The following is a 16574-nucleotide window of genomic DNA, read 5'->3' as shown; positions in this document are numbered from 1 at the left end:
TGGACAGGGCTGCTGAACAAAGGACATAGGGGGATGTGATGGGGAGGAATCACAAAATGGGGTTTAAATGGTGTCTGCACCTCCAGCATTTGCATGTAGGTAAGGATGTTCCTACAAAGGCGCCATTATGGAGAAATTCCCCAGCCCCCCTTTCTAGGAACTCAACATGCAGCAGTGCCTCTCTTAAAGGTCTGTACACTACGGGGTAACTTCCTTCTCCAAGTGACAGAAGAGCCAACAAAGGGACATGCTGTGCTGGACCTCATACTCCCCAACAAGGAGCTTGTTGGGAATGTGAAGGTCAAATCAACCTTGGCTGCCGTCACCATGAGACGGTGGTGTTCAGGATCCTGATCACAGGAGGAGTATGAAAAGCAAGTTCACAACCCTGGACTTTAGGAGAGCAGACTCTGACCTCTTTAAAGATCTGCTTGAAAGAGTCCCATAGGATAAGGCCCAGGAGGGTAGAGGAGGTCAGGAAAGCTGGTTAATATTCAAGGATCACCTCCTCCAAGCTCAAGAGCAGTCTAATAAAGAGGTAGTTGGGCAAAAATGCCAGGATGCCTGCATGGATGAACTAGAAGCTCCTAGGCAAACTCATAATACTTACTTGCTTGAGAATGTAGCATTTGGAGACCTTGGGAAGATTGTGCAACCCCAGAGCTCTCTTCAACTTGTCAAAGAGATCTCTCATTTCATTACGCCGCCGGCGTTCATTTGCTGTGTGTGTCTGGCGGTAATGAGCAAAGGCTTCTTCCTCTGTCTTCTGCTTTCTGCTCCAGATTTGAGGATTCTGCTGGAGAAGCAACCATATTAACCAGTTTAAAGAACAAAGGTAATCTAACAGCACACAATATTCAAAACACATGCTTGATTTGCAATGTTTCAACAGACACCTGAAGATTTCATGTTGTGCTATTCAGCTATGGTCTTCATGAAAGCTTGGTGTCAGAAGCACAAGCAAGAAGCATGAAATGCTGACCCACAAGAAATGACCAACATAATCACATCAACCTTAAAAGAAAAGATCATGAGCAGCCCTTTCTATTCATGAGCTTTCAGGTTTTGCAATGCAAAGCTACTTAGTTAAGCCACAGTATTACAGCAAAATCACACATTTGAGCCCAATGTTTTTGTTTTGTAAAAAAAGTCTACTAATAAGTGAAATGATTTCATCAAATACAGGACACATTTTTTTTTCCCTGGAGTTAAACTGTTTTCATTTCTATTTTGTTTCATGGGTACACATAAATAGAGGCCAACAGACATTGCAGATACAAAAGACGCCATGGATATTGATCACTACAGACATCTACCAAGAAACAGAAGTGTTGACAGACTCTGATGTCAAGTTTCTTTGTTAAAATGTCCACAAAGGTTGACAGGTAGTAATTACTTATTTCTACAGGTTAGAAGATTTGTTATTTCATAATTATTCTTACAGGTTTTGTATTATTATGGTATTTATTTCATGACAAAATATTACTTAAAAAGTCTTAATGTGTTTTTGACATCATTCACAGGTCCAGTGATAACACTTCTGAGCCTGCTGGACTCAGGAGGGATCTCAAGGTTGACTCCTGAAGCCTGGCTCTTGACACCCACTTTGTCCTCACAGGCAGAATGAGCTCATTATGGCTCTAACTGCATCAGCTCTTCTGTTGGGTGTCAGATTCTTTTTAAGGAAGGGTCTCATACCATAATCTCAAGAGGAGAGTACAAGGAGAAAGCAAGGCAGGCAGAGCATCCTGTAACCCATCTTTATCTCAGCCAAAAACATACATACCGGCCCGCTCCAATGTACAAGGTGTACAACAGGCTCACACCCCACCCTCACAGCAGGTAGCTCTGTACCTGATTTCAACTACATCACTGTTAGTTACCATGGACAGTTAGTGAAACAGGCTTCAAAGCAACCCGAAAATACAGCACAAGCCTCAGAAGGACTGCAAGGAGTTTGGGTTTGAAAGGCTTCTGCATTGTCTTTAACTTGCCTGAGAGCACATCATTTAAACTACTGTTTTCAGAAATCCTTTGCCCAGCACTGCAGTCTACATAAACCTACGTACTGGCTTCTTAGGCACATAAAAGCATTTCTCACTTGTTTATTACTTCATGTGTGCTGTAGAAGTTATTTATACCAAGAACACAACACTTAAGAAAACGTAGTAGTAAGTAAGAGGTAGATGTTCCTCCTGTACATAGAGTTGAATACAAAACCCACTGATGCCAGTGGCAGTCCTTTTTTTTTTAAAAAAAAAAATAAATAAATAAATAAATTTGGACTGAGCCCCTTCCCCCACCTATGCATACTCATTTCTTGCATTTAATAATAAATACACAGAAGATAAATAAATTGCATTAGAGTCGCACTTGAGATGAAAGTTTATCTTTAAAATGGAGATGTGATACCAAAAGGAAAGAGGAGAGCATATACCTTCATAGGACTTTCTGATATTTTTTCATCCGAAGAATTAGGAGCATGGTATCTGGAAGAAAGGTAAAAAGTTTTTCCCAACACTACTCATCTCATGCACTCTATCCTCATTAAGTATATTCCAGCCTAGTATTGCTCATTTTTATCCCTTTAAATTAACTTTTCCTTGCAACTACATGAAAGCAGGATACTGTTGAGCTTTCTCAAGGAAGTGAACTCTAGCTTCAATGCCATCATCCTGGAAAAAAAAAAAATCAGCTGTTCTGAAAGCTATAATATTATCCCACAGTGCAAGCAACAAACTATTTCACGACGTGTCAAACAGTAAATTCTGCCTCTGACTGTTAATTGTAGAATGCATCTCTCTTCCGATTTTGGATAGTGTTTTAGCTTTTTATCATTTTATCACGTTTAGCTAATTAAAAAAAAGACAACAAAACAAACCAACATAGATTCAGTACAGGTGACAGAGCAATCCCTCCCCCACCAAGAACAACCTACCAAAATCCTCACATTTATTACTATCCTAAAACATAAAAACAGCTTCCTTGCATTACTTCTCAGCAGCTTGAAGAAAACAAAGAACAATACACATTAGAGAGAATTATTTTCACAAAACATCTAATTTCCTCCCTGAAGGATCTTGACAACTTACAAAGAACAGCAAAGTAGCTCTCTAAGATAAAAGCTGAGATGTGTCTTTGGAGAAAAAAATTGAAACATCTGGGTGGGAGGTATATAATAGCACCAACCAGATTTTTTTTTTTTTTTTTTAAGTTTCTACCAAAAAAAGCTCTTCAAACATCAGTAACTAAGGATACAACGTTCCCCATTTTTTTAATAGAATAGAGAAAAAGCTATGACCATCTTTACATACGTTAAGCAAACAATGCTTTTACTTTTCATTCTCTCATTATAAATGCAAGTGCAGCAGCAGCAACAACAACAACTACTAAAAAACAGAACCAAAAAGAGCCAAGCTATCCAACTGTGGCAGACTATATACAAATAACAAAAGGCTTTCTTTGCTGCGGCAGTGGTCCCAATGTCAAAGCTTTCATTTTACAGGATCAGGGATTAAGCCAATGACCACTCCTGCCTAGAAATAACAAAACTACCAGCCAGAATAAACAAAACAGAAGCTTGCAAAAATTTAAGACCAATGTGACTCTGCTCACATTCAGTTTGCGGGAAGGGAGGCAATTCACTCCAATATTTTACATTGCAAGACACATATCCTTATGAACAAATCAATTAAAGGGGAAAAAAAAAAAAGGCTAAAACCTCACATCTATTCTTAGTTCTGGCAGCCCCATCCTCACAGACACTGGAAAGCACCAGTGCTCAGGAAGACCTGACGCAATCCGTGCTTTATCTTACCATTACATTAAACCTGTTGTTAACGGGTTCATTCAGTGTCAGGTCATCAATAAAATACAGAACTGTAGTGCTCTCCAGAGATGCTTACTTCTCTTTGGAAGGTCGGATATTAGCAGCTGTGGCCTTCAGACGGGCAATGTTAATCTTCTCTGAAAGCTCCTCCACGGTCTCAATGTCCACCTGCTCGTCATCCTCACTGTATTCACACGCATCCTGGAACAGTTTTTGTTTTGTTTTTTAAAATGAGTATCTGCTTAGCAATAGAGCTCAGGCCAAAACAGTTTCACTTCAGTCTCAAAAGAGATTACATTATAACATTAAGAACCATTACAGAAACAACCTCTCCAGCTATACTGGCCAATAAACAGTGCTAAAGCAGGTGGTTATTTTAACTGTCACCTCTAGGAATTCCTCCCACTAGCAACTGTGCAAAGCGAATTTCAGTAAGGGCAAAATCTGCCATTGATGCTTTTACTATTGGTCTGATGAAAAGCTTTCATAGGGCAGAGCTTTCCTGCCTACGTTTTCAAACAAGATTTAACTCCCTTTACAATATCCTACTGTACACTGGCTAACTAACATTATCTCCTCATGAGTTGAAGTAGTTACCACCTTGGCAATGGTCTCTCACACGTAAGACAGCACCAGACAGGACATCACAGAACCAGGCTTCTTTGGGTCAGAAAGAAAACTGCTTACATGATAAAGACTGCAATTTCAGTTCTTTGCAAAAAGCTGACCTGTAATTATTTCAAATATTTAAGACATTTTGGAAAGTATTTTTTCTCTATGCTCTCCTGACACAGAAAACTTGCTAATCATCTGTGGAGACAGAGAACCACTGCAGTGATATGAGTTAAATATCAACCTTGTGGCCATGTGCAGTACCAGGTTATCCTCCCCCCAAACAAATCAAGCCTTACCCAAGCAATTTTTAATCATTTTTTATTAAAGTTTTTAAATATTACAATGTCTACGCTGCTTCACTGATTACAAAATGCAGAACTCCTTCTCCTTCAGAAGTAAGAAAACGTAATTATACCTCCATTCTGTACTCCATTTCACCCAGTGCCCTCAACTACCCCATCTTGTCCTCCTATTCTTTTGTTCTGTCTTTCCTTCCTTCTCTATGTCTTTTCTTTCTTTCTTTTGGGGAGCTGCAATCTTCTTCTCTGAACTGAATACTTACCTGAAATTGATGCAAACAGTTAATAAAAAAAAAACAACACTAGAGTGCAGAACATGAAAAAAGGCAATATGCAATATTGTACCAGCAGAAGGCCTCTAGTAAATGCTTTTTGTGGTACTGATTATTATCTGCAACTCATTAGTGATACCGCACAGTAACACTGCTGTTCTAAGAAGCTCTTATTAGAAAGGAAAAAGCGTTGCACTTACTCAGCTGGCCACAGATAAGGCTAGATACAGCACTGTAACAAAAACAGTAAAAGACAAGAACAACCTAAATTATCACACAAGCATAACTAACTTGGTATTCATGATGCATCCTTCCAATTATCAGTCATGAAATTATGCCTGTGAAATCTGCAGCTATGTTAACTGAAAGGGACTCAGTCTAACACCAGAAGCAACCCTTTGCTGGTCATTTCCTCTTTGACAGAGGAACAGGATCCCTAATGTCCCAGTATGTGATACAGCAAAGAACAACAAGAAAACTGCCTCCTTAGTTATTGACAATACATTAGTGACCACTACTGTCAATTAATGCTGCCAGAGAAAATTATCTTTTTTTTTTTTTTTTTTTTTTTTAAAGAAACCAAATTTGAATAACACATCATCTCCCATGGCTGTGTGATAGAAGCCATAGAAAACAGCATCAGTTTGAAAAACTAAGTTTGCCCTACTATACCAAACGCTATGCTGGGGATGTAGCCTTTAGTAAAGTATATAGTGTGTGTATATATATAAAGAGTAAATATAATGGTATCTACAGATATGCACACATTACTGCCTGTAGAATCTTCTAGTCTTAAACTGAATGAAGTCACATAACATCCCCTGCCATGAAATCACTCTCAAATATTCCCAAATCTTCCATCACCTTCTACTGATGATGTCATTAGGAGTTGTACAAAGTGTTGGTAGTATAAAGCCTATGTAGAAGGAGTTATAAACTTCTAAACTCACTTCTGGAGAAGCTGACACCTCCTGTACTGAAGAAGTATCAAGATATTACTGCTGAAAGAAAGAAAGGTGATGCTCAGTTCAGCAGCTATAGCTGATCCAGATCCGAACAGAAAAGCATTGTTGCTTTTACATGTTGCTGTGCACACTCCCCAGTCATCAATCTCTATGCTTGCAAAATATCTCACCTTTGAACCAGAGAAGCGCAAGGAGAGTGAAGGTGGGTGAGAAATGACTAGCCTTAGAGAACAATCGCACACATTCTTTCAAAAATCTCTTTTCCAAAGCACTGACTGAATTTAAAGACACCATTTGTCCCTGCCTATGAAAGCACCTTCGGTACCTGGTGGGTTCAGTACTCAGAAAGAAGTTATTTTATTATTACTACTGGGGTTTCTTGTAACTTTTTTCACAGAGCAGCTACACATCTATACAATGCTGTGACAGTTCCTGTTGTAAAGGGAGCAGCATGGAGGTAAACCAAATTCTGATCTGAATTTGGCAGCATGGTACTGGCATTGGCAGAAGCTTAAGCAATTACTGTTTCTCTCTATGCATAAAAGCCCATAAAACCCTTACTTGTTCCAGGTTTTAGGTATCCACCCACAAAACAAGACTTGTTAGTACTGGGACGAAGCAGAGCACAGAGAAAAAGAACCGTCTTTACCAAGGAAGCAGTACACCACTTTGAACTTGAGAGGCCAGTCAGGAGCTGCACGTTACCACCGCTGCCTTGAGACACCGCATGCCTGGGACCTAGGGAGGCCCCACCAAACACTGCTTGTATACATCCACTTGCAGTCTAGATCCAGAACTCATCCGTGGAAATTGTAACCAATGTTAAAAGTCCATTGCATTTCAGCATAGGTATTTCAGCAACTTACAGACACTGGCAGTGAACAGGACACAGCTTTGTTTCATGTTTGTTGAGTGGGTCTATGTGCTTCCAGAAACTAAGTTCTTCTATACAAAAATCTCACTAGGAGACTATCGTTTATCCAAGCGGCCAGCAATTTTTCAGTAGCTCCTCACACTTCAATATCCAGTTCCAGTGAACAAGAACCACCATTTTTAATTTTTTTTCTTCAAAACAAATCATTTTGTTCTTAAGGCAGACGCATCCCATTTGCCTTTAAGTCATTTCTGCAGCAAGCCAGAACTACATATCCAGCTTCCCCACTGAAGAGCCAAGTGACTCGCTTGTACAAGGTCACAGAACAGAAGAACATGAACTTGAAACTGAAATTAAGGTCTACTAACTGGGAATAGGGGAGGGAAGGGCAAGCAAAGAAAAACACACACACACACAAAAAAAAACAATTAACACGTTGGAAGATACTAAAATTATACTGTCTCCTCAGAAGTAGAGTTTCTGTGGAGCTCCAACAGGAGATGTGAACAGGCAGCATAGCTGCTTCCACAGCTTTTATTTTTATCCTCCCCAGGGCCTGATGAGAGAAGGAAAAGCTCACCATCATAAAGCCAGAGGAAAGAACTGGCTGGACAAAAATTACACAAACAAAAATGCTATTTAAATTACAGAACTACTGAACTCAATGACATTATGTTGAAACCATTACAAGTGTAAGAGGTTTAACTTCATTTTAACGGGCCACATTTTAAAACAACACAGTTTTATTTCATGATACATAGAGCACTTATTCTTTCTTGCTACTTTAGCTTTCCCATTTTATAGAGTATCACAGCTGTGATTCAACAGGCAAGAGATGCAAACAGTTTCACTTAACAGGGAAGAACTCCTCTGCCTAACGTACACCTAGGCATCATTTCACTGCAGGGAAGGGCATATCACAGGGTACTTCCGAAGACAGAAGAAACAGGAAATTAACTTCTGCTATGAACACCATCCTGGTCAAGCTTTTGAGCACTGACAGGTTACCCTGGGGTAATCAAAGGGTTGATATGTCATTACCCAGCTAGAGCTGTTCTCACAGTGGAATTTTCTACATGTTACCATACCAAAAAAAAAAAAAAAAAAAAAAAAAGGTACTCAAAGCCTGAGGCACGGTATATTTTTTCATAGAAGACAGGTGAAAAGACTGAGGTAAAAAGTTGAGGCAAAAAGTCACTGCCCACCAAGAACTTCACATCTTGAAATTTACAAATCCTGTATGTGGACAGATGTAAACCAAGAAACACTTCATTTCCCTTCTGACTTCTAACAACAAAGGGAAAATGCTTCAGGATGGCCAATCTTCCCCCTTCACCTTTTTCTGACTTCCTGATAACACAAAAACCATCACAACTGCGTAGAACCTCTGAAGTCCATTTCTTACGTTAGGCACTGAGACCTGCTATACCTACACAAATCCTACCAACCCTTCATAGGCCTCCCCCTGCCCATAGCTTAGCATGGCTTCTTGTCACGTTTCAACTTCTGAAGTGCTTGTGGAAGCCCCACCCTCCTAATGCTGGTCCTTCCACAGTCCTGCAGTTCACAGACTCACAGAATGGGTCGGGTTGGAAGGGACCATAAAGACCACCCATTTCCAGACCCCCTGCCATGGGCAGGGACACCTGGTTGCTCAAAGGCCCATCCAACCTGGCCTTGAATGCTTCCAGGGATGGGGCAACTACAACCTCTCTGGGCAACCTGTTCCTGTGCCTCACCATCCTCGTAAGTAATGAATTTCTTTCTAATACCTGCTTTAAATCTACCCTCTCTAAGTTTAAAACTCCAATCTTGACCTCTCTTTTATGTTCTTCTGCTTGGGTGAGCAACAAGCCCAGCAACGCATCTCTTCTGGTTGGGCTTTCTATCACCTGTACTAGGAAGCTATCCTCAACACACTCCAGTAATTACAAGACTTCTAAATGCCTTTGAGCTTACAAAATACCCTAAGGAAAGAGGACACGAAAGGAACAATCCTGCACTAAAATGAAAATCCAAAGTTGCTACAGAAATGTCAGCATTTTTCCCCTCTCTGCACTTCAGTGCCTGTTTCTAAACACTCTTCTTCATCTGTTTGTTCCTGGCAATCTACATCCCTACTACTGGTTCCTGCAAACTGCCTGATGGCAGAGGGTCTTCAGTGACAGAGATGAGAAAGGAGGAGGGCAGGTAACAACAGATGTGTGTACAAATTACCCTGGGAGATGCCTCGTTTCTGGATCAGCCCTGCCCTCTGCAGTGTCTGCAGATCTCATGTGTGGTCTGTATCAAAAGCTCAGAACACGTTAGAGGTTGTTAAAACTTACATCACCCACAAATACGTCACTTGAACCTTATTAAACTTACAGTGTTATAAACATTCATAATGGTTCGTCATAATTTTAACTTTCAGCTTCGAAAAAGAAGGATTGAAAACCACAGAGTTTCAACAACACTGAAAGCAAGAAACTTGCCAGACACAGCAGCTATGTTTAGACTAGCAAATTAAAGAAGGCTATAGGACTCTATTATCTGTAGCATTAAACTACAAAAACAACCCCTGACATGGTTTTGGCTCATGCCACCAAGTACTCATGTGAACTATTCAGTTTGTGACAGCCCAGGCCAAGCAGCCATTCCCAACAGGCCCTTTGTGTGCAATTCTTATGCCTTGAAGAACAAGAGGTTAACGTCACGTCCCAACCATCCACTTGAACTTGTTCTGACATCGATTAGTTTGCTTACACAGATATACTAAAAAGATTTTATTCAAACCAAACCCCAGAGGATCTAGGCTTTTCTTGATGCAGTCTAAGGGAGGAAGTGCAAAAGAGCAAAGATACCATTTTAAGGACCTCTTTTTCATGAACGGAGGAGGAGTGTGCAGGAGTCTCTTAAATACATCAAGTTACCACCAAGTAAGAAGCTGATGCAAGGAGCATCACGTGCAAAACAAGGAAGTCACCACTGCAGTGAAAACCACATGGAGTAAGGTATTTAAAATAAAATAAAACAAAAAAACAACAACAAAAAAGCCAAAACCACAGTAGTAACTACTATACAGGTCAGTAGCAATTATCCTGACTCACTGGAGATTTTTTTGGCTGGTTGGTTGTTTTTTTCAATGGCTATTTCCTGAGCAACTAAGACCAGTCCAGACCCCAAACTAGTGAAAGAGCTGTCACCAGCATTTCCAACAAGTAAGAGTGTTAGTGGCCATGCATTCACACTTCGCTTCTGTGTTGGTACCAGCCTAATGTAACAGAAAAACTTTGCTAATGATCTGTTCATACAGACTGACTTCACCCAGTCTGACAGACAATACCAGTGCTGCCTGCCTTGTAAGCACTATGCTGATAGAAGAGTGCAAATGGTCTATAAGCAAAGCACATTCTTACCGTTGCTTCAGGCACTACCTGAAGCTCTGCGATAACCTGAGGGTTCTCTCCTATTCAAAAGGCCTGCTAAACAACCTGCTTCTCTTGAGAGTTTCTAGGAAATTCCCTAAGCTTTTTCTCCCTTTCCAGCAGTGCCTCCCCAGTAAGCCTTTTTATGCAAAACAAGCTGATATTTAATACAACTTGGAAAGAGGGGATAAGAAGCCTGAGCCAAAGAACAAGCACCTGCTACCCAACTACACAGAGCTTCCCAACTAGCATGGGTAAACATCAGGAGGTTCGCTGCAATGATGAAAATGCTCTTGGATACCTCACCTCTTATCAGAGGAGCACTTCAACCATTTATTTCTGAATGGCCTGAAGGTCTCCAGTTGAAGATCCTCAAGTTGATCTCCACTTTGGATAATAGTATTCTAGTGTACTTCTCCCTTGAAAGAGAAAGACCCTGGCACCTCTCTCCCAAAGGAGCACTGAAGTAGTTTGAAAAGCCATCTTCTCATTAACAAGGACTGCACTTAGGCATCTGTAGTCCTTTGTAGTGGACTGCTCCTCTGAATGCAATACGGGGTCCTTGCAACCATTAGAATCAGGGTAAATGCTGCCTAACAATTGTTAGCAATTCATTGTCATGGGACTGCCTCCTCTAATTACTGTAATTTTTTGTTGAGGGAGATGTTTGCTCAGATCTGTAAAGTGCTCCTTAGAAATCTTCTCTACGCTTGCCAATCATCGAGTCATATTAATCACAAAGCTTGAGAATAACTCGTAGCGCTGAACAGCTCCAACTCTTCTGATGTCCTTTAGCCAGAGTGATCTTAGAAGCAGTGCCACAGACACAAATGAAAAAGGCTCAAAAATAATCCTCTTTCATAGTCTGTTCCTACTTTAGTTAAGTGTTTTCAGACCACTAGTAACAACTGCCAGGTTGTACACGCTAACAGTCTGCATCCTGACCCTATTCATATTCCACACAAACTTCGACTTCTCCACGATCATATACATTTAGTATGCTAATTCCTCCATTAATTTTGACCAGAAAAGCTCGTTACTCCTCGGCTCCAACCATAATTCCCTAATTGTAAGGGCTACCATTACTTAAGGAAGGGAGTGAAAGGAAGCAGTAAGGATCACCTCAAGGTTCCAAGGGAAAAAAAACAAAGAGAACTTGCTTCGCTCCCCAGCTGACTCACCAGACAAACCTCTCAACTGAAAAATTAGAGAGCCGCTCACTAGCGATGCGCCTGCACCCCAAGCTATTCCAAGCAAGCAAACTATTGGGTGGTGAACTTCAGTGCTCTGCTAGTCATAGCACACGGGGGCGTTTCAGGCAGTTGGTATCTCAAGGACATAACATGAAGAGAGCAAAGATAGATACCAACACACCCACTGTTTCTTCCTCTTATATGCAACGGATCGTAATAGCAATGGGCCACCCTCCTCATGAAATAACAACCAGCAGACCTTAGGAGCACAGGAAGGAGAGCAGTCAAGCAAGAAGTACTTTCCTCATTCTGTTAATCTACTGAAGAGATCTTCGTACGGAAGATCTTCAGTAAAGAACTGCTTACCTAAAATCCTCTCAAACTGCGGGCTTCCCAACTGCTTCAAGCCTTTTTGAGAAAAACATGATCTTACTAATAAGCTCCTTATTTTCAAGTCATCTCCCAGTGAAAAAGAATAGAGACTTACATATTTAGACTGAAGACTGAATTCTCTATTAGACATTTGACATGCTAACCCAACCTGCAGGCAGCATACACTAACGAACCAAGAATTCACCCAAATTCCAGACTGGTTTTAAAGTCCTCTTCAAGATCTCGTTCCTCTGCTTTGCCGCTCCAGAAACAAAGGTAGCTTAGTCAAGTTTCTGTGAGCTTATAGTGAAGACACAGCCTTACAGGCTTTACCAAACAGCATTAATCATTTCTAAAACCTACAAAGCAAATAACTTGAAAAACAAATGCTTCTTAGAAGCTCTGATAATTAATCATCTGTTTGCAGGATAGAAGAAAAGTCTTTAAAACATCAACCATGATAACAGGCTATTCTGTGACCAAGACCTATTATTATCTTCTGCTGGTAAACCCACAGAATATTCAGACTACCCTGTCTGAAAAGTTTATCAGGCATCTGGCACATACTAACTGTGGATCTCTAACCAAGACAGCAACAGCTCAGTTTTGTAATTTGCAAGAGCTTCCACAAATCACAGCTGCTTTAATTTTCCTCACCATCATGCAGCTGCAATGTTATCATCCTGACTGAAATTAGTGAGCCGGAATATCAAATCATTAGTCAATTTTTTCTAAAAGTTAAATACAATGTATTCTCTAAAAGCCATGGGTGCTGTCTTAACTGAGTTAATCTGGACATGGTTAGAAGAGGAAGAAAGCAAATTGTGTTTCCAACCAGGAGAGAGGAATTAATAGAAAAGGACTAAAGGAATTCGCTATTTTCAAAATTCTGAAGACACTAACATAATCTCTCCTATTTCAATTCCTTTGCTCTTCAATTCGTCTCCAGTTTTACCCTTCTCTTTCCATTTTTATCTTATCCCAAGAAAATATTTATTATGTCCATTTGCATCACTTAGAAAATCACACCTTCACACTGTTTTAGTAACAATGCACTGTTTCTTAAGCCACATACCAATATATCAGAAAAGTAGTTACATGCAGGATTGTTTTCTTTTAACTTCTGGGTGAAATTTGATGGAAATTCTACAAGCATTAAAGTCTAAAGACATCTTACCTATATTACCCTTTATTTTGTGACTTCTACAGCCGTTTTTTTACTGAAGATGGAACAACAGCTTTCAACACTACCTAAATGTATTGCTAAACTTCGAGAGGAGTTTAAGGAGCAATTCAAACTTTCCTTCCATAAGCAAACACTAAGGGCTAAAAAAAATTAGAAGGAAACAGCTCAAAATAGCAGAACTACTAGACTAGCAACTACATTTTCGAATCTTATGCCATATTAGGAGGAACCAAGTTGCTTGAGTCAATACAATAGGAAGACAATATGAACAGTTCTTTAACAGCTTTTTCAATGTAACTCGTCATCTGAGAAACAATTTCTAAAAGGCCACTAAAATGCTACCTATATTAATATGCAAGTAAGAAGAAAGAAGAAACATTTTTGCTTGGAACCCATCTCAATATTATTTTTTTTTAAAGAAGCCAAAGCCCAGAACACATCACACTGCGTCTTTGAAATCCATGAATTTAGACATGTTAGATGGACAATTAAAAAAAATTATCCCTTCATGAATAGTTAAATACTTACCACTTTTTCAACATCTATTTCCTCTTCACTTGGGAAATCCGAAGCCCCATCCAGAATCTCATCAGCAGAATCATCAGTTTTTTCATCCTCCTCATCATCTTCATATTCTTCCTCTTCCATATAATCAGCAGGTGTATCAACAGGGGGCATTCCACCCTTTTTGTGACGCTTGGGTTCCTGTGCCCTCTGTTCTGGTGTCAGGAAGTCACCTTTATCTGATCTGTCAGCTTTGTTGTCTGCCTCACTTTTGTTTTCTAAAGCAGGTGCAATGCTGGATATTTTGCTCCAAGAACTGTTGGCATGTATTACAATGTCTTTAACCATTTTCATTTCTTCCTGAGAATCAACAGCACCTTGTTCTTTGTTGTTACTATTTTCCTGCGTGGCTGTGTTTGTTTTGCCTTCCTCAGTATTTACTGCCTTTATTTCTCCCTGCTCTTTTGCAGAACTCGTTTCAGACTTGCTTTCGTTTTTCGCTCCTAAGCTTTCTGCTTCTGTAGAGCCTTTGTGCTGCTTTCTTTCCATTTCTGGCTGTACAGCATCACACTGGCATTCTTTTTTACTGTGAGGCAGTTCAGTCCCTCTCTGTTCCTTCTTGTTCTCCAGCTGTGTGTCTTGCTCTTGTTGACTCTGCGACTGCCCAGAACTTGACTTGTTGCTCTCCTTCATCTGTGCATCGCCTTCCTGCTCTTTAACTCGTTTCTCTTCCTGTTCAGCAGGCATTTGTGCCTTGTTCTTCAGCTGCGCAGTCTCCTGATTACTGAGACCCTGTGGATGTGCACTGTCCAGAGGACCAGCTACAGACCGATCTGATGATCCACAAATGGTTTCAGAGTTAGTTGAAGTAGTCTCCACTACAGTTTCAGAATGGACAGAACTATCTTTCTCATCAGTCACTACTTCATTTTCCTCATCGTTTGGCTTTTCACTGATGTACGAATGGTCAGATGATATGACATCTGTGGAAACATCATGCTGAAGAGAGGATTCATCACAAGAGCTCTCAAGAGCCTTTGCATCCTTTTCCACTGTCTCTAACACGGTGGAATTTTTACCAGGTGTGACTGTGCCAGACACTGGCTCTTCAACATTATTTGGCTGGCTTACTGACACCTCATTTTCTTCTTGTTTGCTATCTGACACTGTGACCTCAGACTCCGTAACTTCAACTTCCTCTGAGCGCAAAGGCTTCCCCGTCTCCTTCTGCTGAGCAGCACCTGAGTCATCTTTCTGGCTTATTTTCTGGGAATCCTTCTTCATCTGAAGAGATGCAAAATGGTGAAGAATGGAGTTTGGCACAGTCTTCTGTCCTGGGAGCTGAAGTAAAGCAAAGCTACCAGATTGTAAAGGGATGAGATTAGCAGTTGAAGCTGGCAGAACACCTGAGCTGCACGTTATTTTTGATTCCGAGGCTGTTTGATTTGTCATGTTGCTGGCAGCAGGAGGAGAGATCCTCAGAGTCAGAGTGCCTGCTTGTGACACAAAACTTGTTACTGAAGGAAGAACAGAGGATGCTTGAGTGACTAGATTAGACGTAGGGGATAACTTGGGTCCTGCAGTTTGTGAAGCTGGATTTGTGGCAGGAGAAGTGGAAGACACAGAGGAAGGAGACAGAGGTGATTCAGGCAGCTTAGCAGGTGCAGGCAACCGAATTCCTACAACAGATCCTGTGAAGAAAATAAAGTATCAACATATACTTCCCCACATCATTTTTTTTCTTTCAGTTTTAGCATTTGATGCTGTACCAGAAGTAGCCAGCCTTCTCAAGTATGACAATGTCATGAGGTGTTTTAACATTTTCTCAGTACTGAATAAAAAAATATAAACTGTTGAATTTTTATACAGAACACCCCAATAAAATACATGAGGTGGCTACTTTAGAATTAACAGACTTACTATTAAGTTTTAGCTTTTTTTTTTTTTTAAATGAAAAAAGCACTGCATTTACTTGAGGCTCCATTCATTTCATTCTTTCCCATTTACTGGAAAAAAGGGAAACTGTCGATTTTTCTTAAATAAGCACAGAGAATACTGCTTAATTATGTTTTTCACTCCCAGAAAGAGACTTCTACAGAGGAAAAACTATGACAAGATTATGTGATTATACCCCTATATTTTTTCACCTTAATTAACTCTTTGGCGCATTTTATTAGATTCCCAACTGGGAATTCCATTTAAAACACAGTGGAAAAATATGACCACTGGCAGCTAGCCTCTGGTAACACCAAAAACCCCTGATCAGAAAGGATCTTCAATGCACTTTTTGGCTGGTTCTTCTTCACAACTCACGCTCAGACCTCAGCTAAGGCACAGGATTATCTTCACTCTTCCCTCCAGTTTTGTCAGCTACTGCTCTTGCTCTCACATGTCTACTTCCCACACCACTTTGCCTCCTTCTTCCCCATATGCTTCTTCATATAGGAGAACGGAGAAAGAAATCTACTATGAAGCATATGCAAAAAATCCCGTGTTTATAAACATGTTTTAATTGCAAAATGTATGTACAACAGTACCCTCAACAAACATCCTACCTATTCTCTGCTGGACACCTGCAATTTCTAACTCTCCCAACCCTGTCTTCAACCAAGCCCTGAGAAAAAGTTGAAAATCAGTTTCCTCTCACACTCTAGAGAGGAAAAAGGCCAGTGATTTTATACTGTTAGTGTAACACTTGATCTGAGTATTTATTGTGAACGCGCTAAAAAATGCAAAACCAAACAAAAAAAGGCAGCACATCTAAAAAGACATTAAATAACACCTTGTTCTCTTTAAAAACATCTCCAGCAAGTGTGATTTTTGAATTATCGCATCCACAGAATTTCCTTTAAGTGATGACAGCTACAGTGTGTGCATCTCCTTTGCCACATGTGGAACTTGCTACCACACAACTCCCAAATGCTGGCAACTTAGTTGTGAAGTGTGCTTTCTGTGTCTTAGACACATGGTATTTTTGTTGCATTACATCTGAATAATTACACTTAATGTTTTTACTCACACAGAACCAAATCAGACTCTATTGGTTTTAGCAGGAGAA

At 40.3% G+C, this 16574-nt stretch overlaps 1 protein-coding gene across 11 annotated transcripts in view; it reads right to left on the bottom strand.

Annotated features, from left to right (window-relative positions):
- Nucleotides 1–16574, bottom strand: part of MGA (MAX dimerization protein MGA) — a 64623-nt gene that overhangs the window by 11083 nt on the left and 36966 nt on the right. For 5 of the 11 annotated variants that reach the window (XM_072038758.1, XM_072038755.1, XM_027457477.3 and 2 more), the window contains 4 exons: nt 13541–15207; nt 3906–4030; nt 2438–2489; nt 611–796 (listed from right to left, as the gene is read on the bottom strand). In XM_072038758.1, the coding sequence (XP_071894859.1) occupies nt 611–796; nt 2438–2489; nt 3906–4030; nt 13541–15207 (2030 nt within the window). Of the gene's footprint in view, nt 1–610; nt 797–2437; nt 2490–3905; nt 4031–4130; nt 5007–13540; nt 15208–16574 lie in introns of those variants that run through there. The other 6 variants (XM_027457478.3, XM_072038759.1, XM_072038754.1 and 3 more) reach the window with 5 other exon arrangements.

This window comes from Anas platyrhynchos, chromosome 5, assembly GCF_047663525.1.
Source record: "Anas platyrhynchos isolate ZD024472 breed Pekin duck chromosome 5, IASCAAS_PekinDuck_T2T, whole genome shotgun sequence".
Lineage (NCBI taxonomy): Eukaryota > Metazoa > Chordata > Aves > Anseriformes > Anatidae > Anas > Anas platyrhynchos.
The sequence above is the reverse complement of the archived record's forward strand: the minus strand, read 5'-3'. Positions and strand labels throughout refer to the sequence as shown.